This window comes from Natator depressus, chromosome 23 (assembly GCF_965152275.1).
Source record: "Natator depressus isolate rNatDep1 chromosome 23, rNatDep2.hap1, whole genome shotgun sequence".
Lineage (NCBI taxonomy): Eukaryota > Metazoa > Chordata > Testudines > Cheloniidae > Natator > Natator depressus.
The window spans coordinates 1726799-1744953 of record NC_134256.1 but is presented as its reverse complement, the minus strand read 5'-3'; the positions used below and the strand labels follow the sequence as shown (position 1 = coordinate 1744953).

The 18155-nt window shown below is 57.9% G+C and overlaps 1 protein-coding gene across 2 annotated transcripts; it reads right to left on the bottom strand.

Moving 5' to 3' along the window:
- Positions 1 to 7708: 7708 nt before the first annotated feature.
- Positions 7709 to 17724, bottom strand: LOC141976529 (cytochrome P450 2B4-like). Of its 2 annotated transcripts, none has more exons than XM_074937533.1 (9): positions 17512 to 17724; positions 16210 to 16372; positions 15295 to 15444; positions 14202 to 14362; positions 12878 to 13054; positions 11934 to 12075; positions 10123 to 10310; positions 8931 to 9072; positions 7709 to 8013 (listed from the first exon to the last, which is right to left on the bottom strand). In XM_074937533.1, the coding sequence occupies exons 1-9, from the start codon at positions 17689 to 17691 to the stop codon at positions 7853 to 7855; spliced, it is 1464 nt and encodes a 487-aa protein (XP_074793634.1). In that variant the 5' UTR covers positions 17692 to 17724; the 3' UTR covers positions 7709 to 7852. The 2 variants fall into 2 exon arrangements, with proteins under 2 accessions (XP_074793634.1, XP_074793633.1); XM_074937532.1 differs by having other exon boundaries at positions 7781 to 7964.
- Positions 17725 to 18155: the final 431 nt, after the last annotated feature.

Here is an 18155-nt window from a genome sequence, read left to right as displayed (position 1 = left end):
TGGCCAGGAGCAGCTGGAGGCTCAGATGTGGGTTCCAGGAGCTGAATCTCGTGGTATCTGGGAAGAATGATCCAGGTCACCTGGTGTTTGGGTGTGTAGGTATTCCCCAGAGCTGGGCGCAACTCAGAAATTGACAGTCCGTGGGTGACTTTGCCACCAGTCACTGGGGCGCTGGCCTTTTGAATGCCTTTGGAATCACGAGGGGATTGTAAAACATCCCGTGTCAAAGCCCTTCTGGGATCCGGGTCCTTGAGGCTGTTCTGTTTGCTTATTTAAGCCCAGGCCATGTGGCCAAGTCTTATGATCAAGGCAGCAGAGCAATGATCTTCCAAGAAACACCCGTGCAAGATAGCTGGGGATGGGCAGTGACCTGCGAAGAACCCACACAGATATTTCCGTGTGTGGGACACGGAGCCGAACGGCGATCTCCCGCACGCTGCCTCCGCACTAACACGTGGAGGTGAGTCTCTGCATGTGGCAGCTGGTGCTAAAAGCGAGAAAGCTGGGCCCTGCCTGGGGAAGGACGCAGCTCCAGAAAAGGACACGGGCACGGACGTCTAGGCACCCCGGAGATCCTCCAACCCCCCTGCTCGCCTGCTGCCTGCAGTCCCCAAGCAAGTGCCGAAGTTTCTAGGAGTACGCAGCCACACATCCTCTGGCTGGGCGTTCCCCGCCTCGCTTACCTGCACGGACGGATATGGTAGGCGTGCTCCGAGCCCACCTAAACCCACATCAAAGGGCCGAGGAGGAGGCACTTCCCTCGCTGCCAGGAGCCCAGCCGCTCCAGCGCTCTGCTGGGAAGTGGGCAGCTCTCCTCCCCACTCTGCCTGGCCTGGGGCTGGAAGGTGAAGTTGGACCCCTCCCCGGAGACCCCGGGCTACAGGGTGTTCTGCTGTGGGGCTTTTTCACTCTCTCCGGTGGAAGCTGTCCCCCTGGAGAGAGGCAATTCGACATGCCTTGGCCAGGGGGCTGGAGGCTGGTTTCCACACCCCCGGGGAGGTGCTGATCAGTGCGGCCCTGGGGGGCAGGAGGCGATGGCGGGAGGAGGAAGTTCTGATGGGGGGCTGCCACTGGGTGACCAGCACCCACCATTTTCCCTGTGGGTGCTCTGGCTGGGTGCGGGCTCTGCAGTGGGGCCAGGGATGAGGGGCTCAGGGCTGGGGCACAGGGCTGGGGTGCAGGGGGTGACGGCTCCTGCCGGTTGGGGCTGGGGATGAGGGGCTCAGGGCTGGGGCACAGGGTTGGGGTGCGGGGGGTGATGGCTCCTGCTGGGTGGGGCCGGGGATGAGGGGTGCAGGACTGGGGCAGAGGATTGGAGTGTGTGGGGGGGTGAGGCCTCCAGCTGGGTGCAGGCTCTGGGGTGGGGCCGCGGATGAGGGGCTCAGGTCTGGGGCACAGGGTTGGGGTGCGGGGGTGTCACAGAGTCCCCGGGTGATGCTCTGGAACTGCTCCCTACGAAGCCAGGCAGGACTCTGGGGGAGTCTCCTCTCTGGGAGCAGCCTGTCTGCAGGACACACAGCTCACCCGGCTTCCCCCTTCCTGGGTCTGACCTCGGAGCATTCAGCATCCCCTGCGCCTCCCTGCACTTCCCCCAGCGAGTCCGCCCAGGCGGGGTCCTGGGGAAGCCAGAGGGTCCTGCCCCCCAACTCCGCAGTCAGACGGGACGCTCAGCCAGCCAGTAACACAGAAGCTTTATTCGACAACAGGAACATGGTCTAACACAGAGCTTGTAGGTGCAGAGAACAGGACCCCTCAGCCAGGTCCATTTTGGGGGGCAGTGAGCCAGACAACCTCGTCTGCCCTTCACTCCATGTCCCAGCCAGCTCCAAACTGAAACTCCCTCCAATCCCTCCTCCTCTGGCCTTTGTCCCTTTCCCCGGGCCAGGAGGTCACCTGATTCCTTTGTTCCCCAACCCTTTAGCTCTCACCTTGCAGGGGGGAAGGGCCCAGGCCATCAGTGGCCAGGAAACAGGGTGTCGGCCATTCTCTGTGTCCAGACCCCTGCACACACCTGCCCTCTAGGGCTCTGCAATGATCATACACCCTTATCCCACCCCCTAGATACTTAAGAACTGCCTAGGGGAAACTGAGGCACTCCCACACTATTCAGAGGAAACATTAAGAACAGTCTCACTTCGTCACATCTCCCCCCCCTTTGAGATCGAACTGAGCAGGGGTCACTTAAGCCAGTGACCAGGGGAAGTTTGAAGCCACCAACGTTCCCATGGATGCCCCAGCATCTCTCCCATTCCTTGGTAGGAGTTACACAAGGCCCTTCCAGTTTCACGCCCTCCCTTAGGTTGGGGGTGGTCGATAGCACTCACAGGCCACATGTGGGAAGGTTTATGCGGGCCGTGCCCTTTGGCCACCCCCAAAACCCCAAGGGGTCAAACTGGGATTGGGTCTTCTCCCCAACAAGCTGGCCAAACACAGCCACTTGGTTATAGGACTGTTTAACATTCTTAACAGCTTTCACTTCATCTGAGACCTTCTCAAAGCTATGATCCATTCACAACAGAAACTTTCTGGCTGTTAGGAACTGAAACTTTCTTGATTACCCTTCAGTTGCAGTAAACTGCTTGCAAAGACTCCATGAGGATTCCTTTTTCTAGGGGCTTTTCTATGCAACAATTCACCCCTCACAGAAATTCTGCTCTTACCCTCTTCACCTAGGGCTTGCTCTAGAGGAACACTTTCCTGAGCAACAACAGACTCTTTCTGGGTCTCCCTTTCATCCAGAATCACCTCTGGCCCATCCGGCGGATTCCTATACAATCCCCTTTCAGGCAAACTTACAGACTTCCTAGAGAAAAGATCAGAAGCATTCTCCTTCCCTTTGCCACACACAAGTTCAGGAATCTTTTCCTTCTTGCTACAGGTTTCCACACCCTCAGTAGGTAACACAATCACATCACCTTCCTGCTCTCCTTGTGCCCTGGCTAGGATCTCACCCTGATCAGACACCCTTTCCCAGCCACACACTAGCAACAGGCAAAATACAAGCACCAGAATTGTCTGGTCTCTGGGATTTTGCTAGGACACTAACTGGATGCGACCTAGTTACAGGGCCATTCTCCCGAGCAGACACAAACTTAGGACCCTTCCCTTCCTGAGCATTAGCTGAATCCAGAACCAACTCTGAGACAACTGCACGACCCTCAACCATCACAGGCTGAAAAGCCCCTTCTGTCTGCTCCACAGACAAAGAAGAGCCGGACACACTTTCTCCTTTCCCAGACACACAGCTTGGGATCTCGTTCCCCTTGTCCCAGCACACAAGGCTGGTCACAGACAAGTGCTTGGAGACCAGGGTAGCTCCCTCCATAGGCAAGTCAATACCTCTGACAGACACAGGCACGTTTCCTTCGCTGTCACACTTCTCCACCCAGCTAACAGGTAAGGTCCAGGGACACTCATCTTCCACTCTCCTCGCCTTCCCACCCTGCTGACTAGACACAGCCATCAGCTCACAAGGCTGCCTAGGCTCATCCAGACTTTCCTTACCAAGCACCTTGCCACTCCCAACAGATCCCCTGCCCTGCCTGTGTCTCCCCCCACTCAGCTGGGGTCTCAGCTCCCCCTGTGCTAAGCGCTGCCCTTGCTGTCCCAGTGGGGGCAGGCAGCGAGCTCGCTGCTTTCCTCACTGCATCAGAGCCAGCCTGAGCCCCCTGAGCCCCCTCTCCGGTGTGCAAGGGGGGCGGGGAGCCCCAAGGGACTGGTTACAGGCAGGCAGGTAGCCTGAGCCTAGCCGCTCCTCCCCCCTGCCAGCCAGGTCATCTGCATTTTCACTGACCATTTCCCTCTCCGCCGATTGGTTCCCTGGATTCAAATTCAAACCCTTGGCCGTTACAGGTGCAGGGCCTGGATCCTGTCCCAAAGAGACACAGTCACCCCACAACAGGGTCTCGCAGCCGATATGCCGGAGAACCCCAACGACCAGCCAGCCCCACCCCTCCTGGGTCTGCACAGGGATCTGGGCCATAGGCAGGGCGAGGGGCTTCGTCCCTGGGACCCTCACCCAGCTCACACAGCCCCTCAGCATCTGAGGCTGCACCACCCAGGGCCTGACAACAGTTCTCTCTGTCCCAGGATCTCACCACCCCAGGAATGGCTCCCCATTGACCATCACCTTCCGCTCCCACTGGAGGTCTGAGGGGCCCGGCCCCAGGAAACTCCACACAGACATATAGGTTGGGGTCAGGAGTGGGAGCCTGTCCACCTCCCCACCCATCTGGCTGACGGAGTCTATGGCCTTGGGACCCAGCAAGGGAGCTAGACACTGGGGCTTTTCCGCAGGGTCCCCCTGGTTCAAATCGCCAGTCTGCTCAAAGGTAGTGAGGTGGGCATCCACATCCCCCCCTTCTTAACCAGGGGCAGCAATTTAGTCTCGAGGTTCCCTGCGGAACTGGCCCCCCGGGGTCTATCCCCACTCACCCCAGGGAGGTCCCCTAGGCCTCTCCGCTCCCCCACCGCCAGTTCATGCTGCTGCTGCTTCTGCAGCTCTTTCTCGGGCTCTCGCTGTCTCTCACAGTCCTCTTGCTCTCTCGGACTCCGCTCCAATCCCGTCCGTCTCCGATCCCCGGATGGGGAACCCGATCGTGAAGACCCTCGTCTGGTGGGGGACAGGAGTCTTGGGGATGCCTGGCTCCCACTCCAGCTGCTCCCAGATCCTGCTATAGCCCCATTTGGGTCAGGAATCTGTTCCTTAGAGCAGTCATCCTCCTCCAGCTGCATAATTAACTGTGCTTTGGTGAACTTTCCAATGCGCAACCCTCTCTTTCTGCACAGGGTTACAATGTCCTTCTGAAGGAGACGGTGACAGGCCATCACTCCGCTCTTCCCAAGTTGTTGTGGACTCACAGGCCTGTGTGCTCTCAGCTCCCCATGGTTTCCAGGGAGAACCCCTCGTGTGCCAGCCCAACTCAAGGTCACCACCTCTTTGCCAGGGTCGAGTGGCAGACTCCTCCGCCTCTTGGACCGCTCGCTGCAATCCCCAGGGGAACACTGTTACTGCAAAAGTCCTTCTCTCTGGTCACACACTCCCAGGGGTTAACCGCCCCCTGAAACCATCTCTCTCTGAATCTTCAGCACGCCTGGTCCCTGTCAATCCCCCTTCGTTTTACTGCTCCCCCGTCACTTACTGCAGGAAGCGCCGTCCATGGAGTGCAGTAGATCCCACCTCTGCCACCAGTTGTCATGGAGTCCCCGGCGATGCTCTGGAACTGCTCCCCATGAAGCCAGGCAGGACTCTGGGGGAGTCTCCTTTCTGTGAGCAGCCTGTCTGCAGGACACACAGCTCACACAGCTTCCACCTTCCTGGGTCTGACCTCGGAGCATTCAGCCTCCTCTGCCCCTCCGTGCGCTTCCCACAGCGAGTCCACCCAGGCGGGGTCCTGGGGAAGCCAGAGGGTCCTGCCCCCCAACTCCACAGTCAGACGGGACTCTCAGCCAGCCAGTAAAACAGAAGGTTTATTAGACAACAGGAACATGGTCTAACACAGAGCTTGTAGGTGCAGAGAACAGGACCCCTCAGCTGGGTCCATTTTGGGGGGCAGTGAGCCAGACAACCTCGTCTGCCCTTCACTCCATGTCCCAGCCAGCCCCAAACTGAAACTCCCTCCAGCCCCTCCTCCTCTGGGCTTTGTCCCTTTCCCCGGGCCAGGAGGTCACCTGATTCCTTTGTTCTCCAGCCCTTTAGCTCTCACCTTGCAGGGGGGAAGGGCCTAGGCCATCAGTGGCCAGGAAACAGGGTGTCGGCCATTCTCTGTGTCCAGACCCCTGCACACACCTGCCCTCTAGGGCTCTGCAATGATCATACACCCTTACCTCACCGCCTAGATACTTAAGAACTGCCTAGGGGAAACTGAGGCACCCCCACACTATTCAGAGGAAACATTAAGAACAGTCCCACTTCGTCACAGGGGGGTGACGGCTCCTGCTGGGTGGGGGTAGGGATGAGGGGCTCAGGGCTGGGGCAGAGGGTTGGAGTGTGAGGGGGTGAGGCCTCCAGCTGGGTGTGGGCTCTGGGGTGGGGCTGCAGAAGAGGGGCTCAGGGCTGGGGCACAGGGTTGGGTTGCGGGGGGTGATGGCTCCTGCTGGGTGGAGCCAGGGATGAGGGATTTGGGGTGCAGGCTGCCCCAGGGAGAGAGGAACCCCCCAGCTCACCCCACAGCAGCACCTGGGCTAGGCTGGTGCCGCAGGATGGTGGCTCTCCCCTGGCCAGGGTAGGTCGGGGCTGCGCTGGGGCCCCTCTCCCCGCCGCGGCAGGGCTGGGGCTGGGGGGAGGCATCTCTCACCGCTGCAGCCCCGAGCGCCTGCGCAGAGCTAGCAGGCTGCCGTGCGGCTGCAGCTTAGAGGGAACGTAGGCCCCAGGAGTGTAACCCCCCCCGGGGACGCAGTGACTGGTCCCTCTCCCAGCACGGGGGAGACGCCCGACCACACCTGCCCCCTCAGCTCTCGGCTGTGTCAATGGGATGCAGACGTGTGCACAGTGTCCTATTGACGAGTGTGTAGAGACCCCGCTCATTCGAAACAAGAAACATCCCTGGGGTCAATGGGGCCAGCCCCTCGCTGGGGTGAATGGGCTGTAGCTGCATTGGGGTTAATGGGGCCAGCCCCCAGCTGGGGTCAATGGGCCATAGCTGCATTGGGGTCAATGGGGCCAGCTTCTGCTATGTGCTGGGCAGGTAGCAGGGTTTCAGGTTCCTCCGTCCCCACTCCCAGGGAGTTGGACTTCACCCCACCCAAGCCAGGCTTCTGGCTTCCTACCCAGCGGGTACGCAATTATTATTCCCCCACCAGTAGTGCCTGGGGCGCCCTGGCGGAGATCAGGATCCCCCACTTCGCTTGACGTTCTACACACCCACAGAGCTCACGACCTAGCCACACAAAGGGTGCGTGTGGGTATGGGGGAAACTGAGGCACAACGAGAGGCAGTAACCTGCCCAAGACTGGAACAGAGTCCAGCTCTCCTGAGTTCCAGCCCACTGCCGGCTCCATCCTGGCCCGCTAACCGACTGCGTCTGTATTGTGGGGGAGTCGCAGCTAGTGGGACCTCAGCGGTGCCCTGGCCCAGCGGTGGTTCTGGCCCTTGGCACTGGGGGGCAAAGTCCTGCCCCTTGCTGCAGAGAGTTGTTTGCAAACCCTGGGATGGATTCTCAGGGGGCAGGTCCCCCCCGGGGTGTGGCGCAACATCCCAGAAGTCTTTGCTCCTCTCCTCAGCTCTTGCCCGTTCCAGCTTCCGTCTGCCCCCGGCCTCCTTCCTCCCTCAAGGGACAAGACGAAAAAGACACTCGGACCACAGCGAAACTGGATTGTATTTCACCTGCTTCTCTTGCCGAAGGGGAGTCGGCTTCAGCCAGACCACGGGCATGGCGACTGTATCTAGTGCGCCTTGCACACACACCCAGGCAGAGACAGACACGCACACTCGGACGCAGGGCTCAGCCACCTCCCCCGCCGGGGGACCCGGACACACGCACACAGAGCAGGGCTCAGGCCTTCCAGCAGGGGGCAGCACACACACACATAGACACACACAGACACACACATAGACACATATGCAGGGCTTGGCCCCCAGGGCAGGGACACACACACACACACACACACAGAGAACAGGGCTCACACACCCACGCATGATCCTCCACAGCCATGCTGCTGGTTTTCTCATGTGCACAATGCTCCTGCCTCTCCCTGGTAGTGTTTTGCACCAGTGTAACGCGCTGTGTAAGGTGCAGGCCGCCGGGGAACCAGGCCTGGCCGCCGCGGCATGGCTGCTGGCGTTCACCGGGGGACGAGCCGCAGCTGATACCTGCGTGGCATCTTGCTGAAGCCGTGGTACTCCGGTGTGATGTCAAGGTCCTGCGGGCGGGCGGGCGAGCTGAGGGTGAAGCTCTGCAGGATGGAGGTGAAGAAGAGGAAGAGCTCCATGCGGGCCAGGCCCTCGCCGGGACACACCCGCTTCCCTGCAAAGAGCCACGGGCGTTATTTGCTTGGGGGCCTTTGTGTAACCTCCTGTAAAGAAGATTGAGGATGAACATCCCCAGGGCCCGATTCTCAGTCATGCTCAGGCCCCTCTGGGTAGGAACGGCTCCCTCCGAATCCCTGCCTCCCTGCCCGGTGTGGTGCTGGTGTAAGGGCCCTGCACCTACTCTGCACAGCTGCCAGCATAAAGGGCAGATCCGGGCTTGGCTGGAGGGCACTGCGCTGGGGCTGTTCTCTGCCCCCCAGGGCCCATAGGGGGTGGATCGGGAGTGTGGCCAGGGTGCGCTGCACTGTGGCTATTCCCTGCCCTGTAGGGCCCACAGGGGGCGGATCATGAATTAGAGCAGCCCTGAGGCTGCTGTAAGTGACACCCCAGACTGGGCAGCTGGGTTTAATGCCCCGTCCTGACCACACCTGGGTTCGGCTTCCCGCACACAAGCCAAGGACTCCAGGGAGGACCCTGGGGACTTCAATTTGCCCAGCTACTGAACAGAGGAGGTGCTCTGACGGCAGTGCAAGGAGTCCCGCTATGAAACCATTGGGTGCTTCCGAGGAGTGTGGGAGCTGGGAGCCTTGCTCAGCCCCCGGGACAGTGGATTTTGCTGTGAAGAACCTGAGGGAACATCTCCCTGGCTTGGCGTCTGAAGGGGGCTGGGGAGACAAGGAGACCACGTCCTTCAAAACTCCCACACTGTCCCCCGCCTCTCACACATGCACCCAAGCCCTCACTCATCTGCTGATGTTCACCCAGCCCAGGTGACGTAAGCCCTACGTGTTCTGGGTGCCTAGGCCTGTGCACAGGGGCAGGATCTATGCTGGCGGACTTGCAAACAGCCTCGTTTCCGGCGCGCATGGCATGGAGATGGATCTCTGCTTCTGCCCCCCGGCGGGCACCCCATGAATGCAGCTGCTAAAGGAGACGCTCTCCAGGAGCCCAGAACCCCTACCTGCAGAGAAGGCCATGAACGCTGCGTTCTTCTGAAATCCACCCGCCTTGTCCAGGAAATGCCCGGGGTCGAAGGTCTCTGGGTCGTCGAAATGCATGGGGTCGTGCAGGACAGAATGCAAGATGGGAAACACGGCCGTGCCCTGGAGGGGAGAGTTTGGACCTGGCTTAGTGGAAACGGCTCCAGATCCAAGAGCGCGGATGCTTATGGACCTTCCCGAGAGATGGACCAGCGTCTGCCTCCCCAGAGGTATTGGGTCCTGCTTGGGGCTGGGCTTGAAGCCTTCTCATGGGCCCTTCCTACAGCCCCCCCTTGTGCCGGGCGCTGCACAGACCCAGAGTGAGAGACGGTCCCTGCCCCAGCGAGCTACAATCTACACAAAGGAAGGTTCGTTAGCCCCATGTTCCAGAGCTTGGCTGTGCTATAAATAACACCCCTCTCATTAAACCATGGCAGTTTCACGGTAACAACCCCCTACACCGGTCATTAGCAGGGGTTGAACCCGTGACTTTCAGCCTCATTCTCAAACTACAGCTATTCTTGAGGGGACCAGCCACTAGAGGGCAGCTTTGCCAGAAAGTTACACGAGGGCCTTGTGTCGTCGTTTCTACCCGTGCCAGGCTGGTGCCCCACGCTGATCATTCCCGTCCAACAGCTCCCTTGCGCAGGCGTAGCCACCAGCACCAGGGGCAGGGAGCTGGGGAGTGGGGCCCCACGAGGACAGAAAGGCAGCCGGCCGACCCTTCGTTCGGTGAAAAACGCAGCTAAAGCGAGGCGGAAATGTTTCAGGAATCCATGGCCATTGTGCCAGATTGGTCACTTCGGGGCGGGAAGGGGGGAATCTGTTTCATTTGGATATTTCTGAAGTGAAATGTGGTGTTGTTTTTCAGTTTGAGTCCACTTTTCATTTCAAAATTTCCCTTTACTACAAAAAAAAAATGTAAATCTCTAAAAACGGGCAAGATTGAGACAAACCCTTTCATTCACCAGCTAACCATTTTCTCTCTCTTTTTTTACGTTTCAATTCTCTGCAAAAATTCAATAATTGTTCATTTTCGGTCCAGCCTGAAATAATTTTTTGCCCCGGCTTTTTTGAAAAGACCCAAGAACGGAAACATCCCCACTCCGCCCCATTCTACCTAGAAGACGCCCAGCTTGGGTGTGGGACGAAGGTTTACGTGACGGGGTTCACCTGAGGGATGGCGTATCCCCTGAACTGGGTGTCCCGTGTCACCGAGTGGGGAGCGCCCAGAGGAAAGACATCGACGAACCGCTGAATCTCGTGGATCGCAGCGTCTGTGTAGGGCATCTTGGGCCTGTCCTCCATGCAGGGGGTGCGGTCCTGGCCGATCACTCGCTCAATCTCCTCCTGAATTCTCGCTGTACAAACCAAACAGTTAAGAGCTGAGCGGGGCCGAAGGTCACTTTTCCTGCCATTCCCTTATCCTGGTGTGCTGGTATTTCTCAAGTGCCAGCCCATCGACGGTATTCAAGGCTCGTCTTATGGCGACGGCAATGGGTGAATGCTCAGATGAGCTAGATTCAATTCCCAGCTAGCCTGGCATAATACACAGTCACAGAGACAGGGTAAGGAAGACCTTCAAGGGCTGGAGGCCTGGCTCTGTGCTTAAGAGAGCCAAACTGGAGTCAGGAGTGGTACGTTCAATTCCTGGGTGAGCTGTGACAAAACTCCAGGCCTGGGCTTCCTTCCTTTAGCTATTTAGACTGGAAGTTCTTTGGGGGGCAGCGTCTGGGCAGCACTGGGGTCCTCCTCTCCCTTAGGGTGCCCTGACACCTGTTGGTGAACAGGGAGCAGAGCGGCCCAGAGCTGCTTGGGAACACCGGGTGGACAGAGGCTCCTAAGAGTGGGAGCTCTCTGCTGTCATCTGCTGGTCAACATGGGGACAAATGGGCCATGCCTCATTTGCATTTCACTCATGTGACAGTTTGGGGCAAGTTGGTCAAAAATCAGTTAAGTTTTAAGTCGGGAGATAATCAAACATGTTTATCCCAGCTGGGAAATGAAAGAATAAGAGAACCACAGCGAATGTGGCTAAGGTGAGGGGTCACCATAACCAAATAGCAGTCTGCTGTGGTTGGGTACATAGACTCTGGACAAAACATGAAGGGGAGAAAGAGGAGGGTTAGGAAAAGCGTCTTGTGTGTGGCTTTGTGGAGGGTCTGATTACCCTTGGTTTCAATGTGAATGCTCACTACAGAGCTGAGGTACCTTCAGGATAGGCACCAATGTGAGTGAAACACTGAGCCCGCTCGGGCTGCAGCTGTGCAGAGCGGCTGCTTAGCGGATACCAGTGCTGTATTCACTGTGCCCCCAAAGTAGCCCTTCCTATAGGGGCCAGAGATGGGCCTGCCTGTGGTTTGGACTCCTTGAATTCTGCACCCTGACAGCCTTGGATAACAAACGGTGAGTGGGGCGCAGCAGAGGAGGGATACGGCTAGTTCTAGAGCATATTCTTGCCTCATTCTCTACTCACAGCTTTGGGGGGAAGATGGGGGTCAAGTTAGCTGGGGGGGCAGCTTACTTAACAGGTGCTGTTGATTTATTAATTGCTGGCTTTCCTAAATTTTATTCTGTCCACCCTCCCCCACACTCCTCCCACCAGCTGAAGCTCAACAAAATCAGACTGGAAATTAGGTACAACTTTTTAAGCCAGGGCCACGTCCCAAAGCCTGGGCAGTTCTCCTTCACTGGCCATTTTCAAACCAAGGTTGGTTGTTTCTCTAAAAGCTCGGCTCTAGTTGAAAGAGGGATTCTCTCTGGGATGTCCCATGGTCATAGGGGTCCCTTCTGGCCTTGGAACCCAGGAATAAAGTTTTCTTTGTTTTAACCCCCCGGATACAATGCTTGGATGGGGAAAATTCTGACTATGCAGGGTTCCCAAGGAAGGCTATTTAGTTTCCCCCAGGTTGCTGGGTGGGGGCTTGATCTGGGGTTGTTTGTGACGTGGTCAGCCGGAGCCCTTAGACAGACCCAGTAATGACCTGTGACATGAGGGTATTTCAGCAGAATCAACAGCCCGTATCTCAGTGTGGTGCTGGTTGTTTCCGTGCCCCCAAAAAATAAATCGAGTGCCGAGACGATCAAATTTTCATGGTGGAATTTGGTGTCCGGATCGTTTTCCTCCTAGAGACAAGGGTTGCAGAGGAGAGGTTGTGAGTCCCTTGCAGGGCAGAACTGCGGCTTTATCGAGCGCTCTGATTTCAAGCTCTGGGAGGATGGACTATCAAGGTGGATATTCTGATAACACGGGATAAATTCAGAGGTGGATCGTGTTCGGATGTTGGTTTCAACCGGGCTCTCTTTAGGTTAGCGTCACCCGAGCAGGTCTAGATTGTGCTGGGAAGCAGTTTCCCTATCTTGTGAAAATGTTCGAGATTTTGGACATTTTGTTTTCTGTCCCGAATGTCAAAATTTGGAACATTTTCATGAATTGAAAAGTGACTAAACCGGGTCGTTTTGTTTCAATTGTGAGCGTTATTTTTTTTTCTAAATCTAATAAATACTTTGTACGCAGCTCACATTTCAAAACAAAAAGTCACATTCAGCTGGAAAACTGAAAATTTTCATTTGGAAACGGGGTCTATGGACAATTTTGAACCTTCAAAATTTTTTCTAATCAAGAAATTCCTTGAAACAGACCCTTTCCTGTGGAACGGTTTGGTTTTGCCGAATTGGCATTTCTCAACGATAAAATGTTTTTCTCGCTGAATTTCCAACCAGCTCTAGATAGGAACAGGAGGAGGCTAAACCAGAATCAGTGTGTCTAACCGGGGGCTTCGCCCCAGTTTAGCTAATCTGGTTTAACCAAACCAGGCCTGGTTTACACAGGAGGTCAGACTAGATGATCACACTAGGACCCTCTGGCCTTGCAATCAATGAACCTAGGAGTGCCAGCCCTGCCGTCACCGCTGCTAACGGCCCTGACCTGCTGCATCTGGATGAGGAAGGCGTCGGTGTAGTCCTGTGGGGAGGACGGGTCCAGGGTCTCTCTGTGCTTCTGGACGACGCCGGCCACGTAGCGCTTCTGCTCTTCAAAGTTCTCAAAGAGTCGGTTGTGAGGGCCGGGCAGGTGGTCCATGACAGCGGGGAAGAGATTGTAGAGCTGCCGGGCATAACGAAGGGGTCGCAGCGGGTGCCAAGTGATTTCCTCGCACATGGGGCGAGATCCCCCAGCCCCCCGGAGCAGAGGGCTCAGTATGAGGCCTGGGGCACCACTGAGGTCCCCCTTCAGCCATGCCTAGGCCTGGGGAGCATTAAGTGGGGCCTGGGGGAAGTGGTTAAGCAGCACCTAGGCCACGTGGGGGGGCACCAAGCAGCGTCTAGCTGGGGGGGAGCGGGCCCCTAAACTCCAAAGCAAGCGGAGAGAGTTGGGATGGCTCAAGCCAGGGCCTGCGTATCTGGGTGTTTGCCCATGGCTCCAGGGCAGGAAGACGAGGCGGGGGGGCGGGGGCGGGGCAGGGGCTGGGGCATGGTCAGGCAAGTGGGGTTCAGTTCCTGACTCCCTGTTTGATGCTGGACGAGTCGTTAACGACCGGGATAATGCAGCCGAGGGTGTGCTTGGAAAATCTGCAGTGACACCCAGCTGGCAGGAGTCACTGGCATGTTGGAGGACGGGACTAGATCTCGGGTCGGGGTCTGTGCAGTGCCCGGCGTGACGGGGCCCTGATCTCGGCCGGGGTCTGGACGGAGCCCGGCGCGACGGGGCCCTGATCTCGGCCGGGGTCTGGACGGAGCCCGGCGCGACGGGGCCCTGATCTCGGCCGGGGTCTGGACGGAGCCCGGCGCGACGGGGCCCTGATCTCGGCCGGGGTCTGGATGGAGCCCGGCGCGACGGGGCCCTGATCTCGGCCGGGGTCTGGACGGAGCCCAGCGCGACGGGGCCCTGATCTCGGCCGGGGTCTGGACGGAGCCCGGCGCGACGGGGCCCTGATCTCGGCCGGGGTCTGGATGGAGCCCGGTGCGACGGGGCCCTGATCTCGGCCGGGTCTGGGGAGCCACGACAATGTATGCGTTGATCAAATGTGTCCTTTTCCCCCTCTATCAGCTGGTTCACAGAGTGGATATGAGCTACTACCGCTACCAGCTGAGGGAGCTGCTCCTTTAGTTCAACGGGCAGCGTGGCCTGTGCTTTGGGGCTGGAGCACTCCGATCCAGTCCCTGCTGACAACGCACCTGGGGGGAGGTTACAGGTGGGATACAAAGGACCAACTCGGCCGGGCCTCGCTAACCCACCCCACAGGGGCTCTTACCTTCACCCAGACAGTGTCCACGCGCCGGAGGTTCGCCTGGATCAGGCTGAGCAGCGTCTGGAACTCCTCATCCTCGTAGCTGAACCGAGCCCCGAAGACCACGGAGCAGATGACGTTGGAGACGGAGCGCCGCAGCACGAAGGTGGGGTCCAAGGGCGTCCCTGGCAGCAAGGGCCGAGAGCCGCTTAGTCGTGGGGCTCGGTCCCACTGGTGCAATGGGGCTGGAGGGGCAAAGGAAGCCCCCCCACCCAGCACAGAGAGCCTGGGCATGCGGATGACTCTGCACCTCCTCCACACCAGCCGCAAATGCCAGGGGCATGGCTGGAGCGGGTCTGCACTCCAGAGATCCCACCCTGCCCAGTGGCATGACCGTGGCAGCAGGGGCGGTAACTTAGAGCAGCCCCAGGGCTGCTGCAGGGGGGGAGGCGCACATGGATTGCGTCAGCACCAGACCCCCTGAGTCTCCTCTGCTTGAGCGGTGCCCCACCACTCCTGAAGCCTTGGTTCCCATGCTCCTTCCAGCTGAAATCCAACCTCGTCGCCAGCCTCTCTCTCCGTTCCCATCGCCTGCCGCTCCCCGAGCTCCTGGCCTCTCTGCTTTCGCAGAGAGCGGGGCGCAGGGCTGGGGGTGGGCTGCCCGGATCCCCCACGGCTGATGCTGATATTTTGGTGCCATGGAGCCTCCTGCTTCCGTCCCATGTGCCTCATGCTTCTCGTCTCTTGGCCTGGCTCTCTGACTGGACTACATCTCCCACAATGCACCACAGCTTTGACACATGACCCCCCACCAAGAGGGGAGAAAGTGATGCATCATGGGAGACGTAGTCTGGCCAGATTGCCCAGGCTGTAGAGGAGAATGGGAACATGAGGTACCCGAACTACAATTCCCATGAGGCCCTGCAGCATCATTTTGAATGGATATTTTACGGTCAAAAATTTCCCTGGCCAACCCCCCAGCTGGAGTCATAACACAGGGAAAAGGAGGTGGGAATTCCCGGGAGTCTGGAGTCATGGGACGAGGAATGCGGGGGACAGTGGGAGACAATTCACGTTGGACCAACCCCAGTTCTTTGAAATACCAAAGCCAGGATACCTTCCGTCTTCCTGAACTCCTCCAGCAGGAACTGGATTTCCTCCTGGATCCGCTCCTCGATGCTCCTCTTCCCCATCCCGAAATTCCTCAGGGTGGTGAGGGAAAATCGGCGCAGCTGGCGCCACGTCTCCCCGTTGCTGAAGAAAAGCCCTGGGCACAGAAAGGCACTCTGTGGGCACGCGCCTCCCAGTGAACGGGGCTCGAGTCTCAGCCCCGCCCCAGCAATGAGCTCCCCCGCCGATCGCTGCAGAGAAAAGTTCTTCTGCAAGAGATCGTGGGTAAAACGCCGTGCTGTCATTTCTCACGGCTTTGGGAGTTTGTCCTTAAAGCCCCAGCTCCTGGAGTCCCGTGACTAGCTGAGAACCTCAGCTTGTATTTAAAGAAGTTCCTACCCTTAATGGGTGTGGGGGGAAAAGCTTGAAAAGCTGACACCTAGAGACTCAGAAAACATGAGGTGAAAGAAAAGGACCTGAAATTCATTATTTTTAAATAGCTGGTGATTTGGCTTTAAAAAAAACCTCAGGGTTTTTTTGGCAGCTGGCTCATGAATGTTTGAATGCTTGGGGCTGGCCCAGACTCAGTCGGGGAGAATCACAGATTTTCTGTCTGTCTCCGCACACCCCCTTCCGTCTGTCTCTCCGTCCCCGACACCCGCGAGGTCTGAGCGCCCCCCCCGGGGAAAAGGATAGCAGGAGCAAAGCCCCCAGTGGACTCCAGGCCCTGTGTCGAGGCTCCTTTGTGGGGTGAAACCTCTGCTGGGGGCCAGGGGTATAATTTGGATTTTTCAAAGGTGTGAATTTCACCTCGGGGTGCTTTGATCCAGAGCTGGGTGCATTTTGGATTTTCCATCAGCGTCCAAGGATGCTGAATCCCGACCTGAGCTGCCATGATGCCGTGAACCTGACTGTTCCTTACCATTGCCCTTGCTGGTCCTCTCCACAAGAGCTAACCCCACTCGGCCACCAAACTCCTCCGCTTGGTCCACCAGGGCTTCCTTCACTGCCTCGTAGCCCCACAGCACGACGACCCGCTGAGACCCCAAGTAGACGGTGAACACGGGCCCGTACTTGTCTCTGAGCTGCAGCGGGGAAGCGTCCGTTACTTTCGGATATGCGGCTCTCCCGACGTCTCCCGTACGCTGGCCCGACGTTTAGCTAATTAACCCCGGGTGGCAGCGGGCGGGTGAGCATTATCCCTGACCCTGTTCTAGAGACAGGGAAACTGAGGCACCAAAGCAAACTGATACATCCACGGCCACGCACTGGGCTGGTCGAAAAACATCCATTGAAATGTTATTTTCCCCAATTGTTTTCGACCAAACACAAATGTGCAGATTTGTGAAGCCCGGATGGGTGGGGCTGGGTTTGGTTTTCAATTGCCAACGCCCCAGAACTTTTCACTTTTTGACAAAAAGTCAAAATTTTCCACAAGCTGGAAAAACCCAACCCAACTGAGAAACGTGTTTCGGATCCGCTCTGGGTTAGAACTTGTGCTCGCCAGCCCAGCGCCTGTCCCACCGACCCACCCCGTCCTGGGGTAACTTCCCACCATCGTACTGCGCTGCGGGATTAATTCAGCCTGGCCGTGCCGAGCCTCGACAGGACTACACTGCCCGTGAAAATATCCCCACCCAGCTCAACATAACACCCAGTGAGGGAAGCAGCTCGTTCATGGCTGCATATTAAATATGGCCGAGCAGACGAGCTATTAGCCGTAAGGGCTGCTCTGTAGCCAAAATCATTCCGGCTTCTGTCCCGTTGCAGCCCCAGAAAGGACACACCTGGGGCCAGATCCTAAGCTGGTGTAAATCAGCACAGCTCTATTTACTCCAGCTACAGATCTACACATGCCCGGGAGCCTAATCAAACATCTGGCCTGTAGGACTCTCCTCCTGCCTCTCTGCCCAGGCGGGTGCGGGGAGGCGGCAGGACAGGGTGGCTTGGCCCTTTGCCTGTTAGGCCACATTCAGGAGAAGCTCCTGCCCCCAGGTGGGGTTCGTTCTAGGAAGAGCCGGGGGCAGCCTCCCCTCTGGGGCTCCGCCGGCCCCTGATGCGCCAGGCGGAGAGCCTGAGAGTGTCTCTGTAGGCGGGGTTGTGTCTCCCTCTGCCTCCAAGTGCAAGCTCATGAGAACCAGCCCGGAGCTGTGCAAGTCTCCGGCCCGCCGGCTCCTGCTCCTTGGGGCGAAGGGGGAGAAATCAGTTCAGGACCTGAACTCACCTCCAGCAGAGATTGTAACAACGACGGTCCCCACAACTGCAGCAAATTGCCCAGGAAGGGCAGCGGGCGTGGGCCCGGAGGGAGGTTCCTCTGCCTGGCCACATGCCCCCTCCACAGCAGAAGAAGCAAGAAGGCCGTGAGCAGGATCAGCGGGACGGTGAAGCCCGGCCAGAGATCCATGGTCAGAGAGGGTGACGCCCTGGGGATGGGGAGGGTGCCCGGGAACGAGGAAGAGGAAGTGAAATGTAGACACCTCCCCGGGTGGAGTTCAACCACATAGCAAGGAGCAGGAACTGAACAGCCCAGAGACAGAGGTGGATTCCCAGCCCCGCGGGCCTGGAGCCGCACCCAGGCCTCCCAAACTGGAACTTTCCCACAGCTTCTGCCCCTGACAGGAAAACCGGCTTGTGCACTGAACAGACCTGACTGCACCAAGCATCTGCATCCCCCCACAACAGCTTGTTTTTTCAGACACGCCCCCCCAAATTGGGGGGAAATATTTGTTGACGGAAAGTTGAATTTTCCCACTGAAAATGTCAAGAATTTTTCTTTCATTTTTGTTGTAATTTTCCAACCGGGGGGGAGGGGATTCAGACAGCAGTACCAGCCGTGCAAAGAGACCCTCCACGGTCAGTCCTGGATAG

Excerpts from the sequence above, each read along its gene's own strand:
- LOC141976529 (XM_074937532.1), bottom strand. The coding sequence starts at position 17,691 with ATGGATCTCTGGCCGGGCTTCACCGTCCCGCTGATCCTGCTCACGGCC. Across the intron at positions 14,363-15,294 it reads GGAGTTCAGGAAGACGGAAG|GGACGCCCTTGGACCCCACC; the intron begins GTATCCTGGCTT and ends CCTTGCTGCCAG. Across the intron at positions 7,965-8,930 it reads GTTCATGGCCTTCTCTGCAG|GGAAGCGGGTGTGTCCCGGC; the intron begins GTAGGGGTTCTG and ends GGCTCTTTGCAG.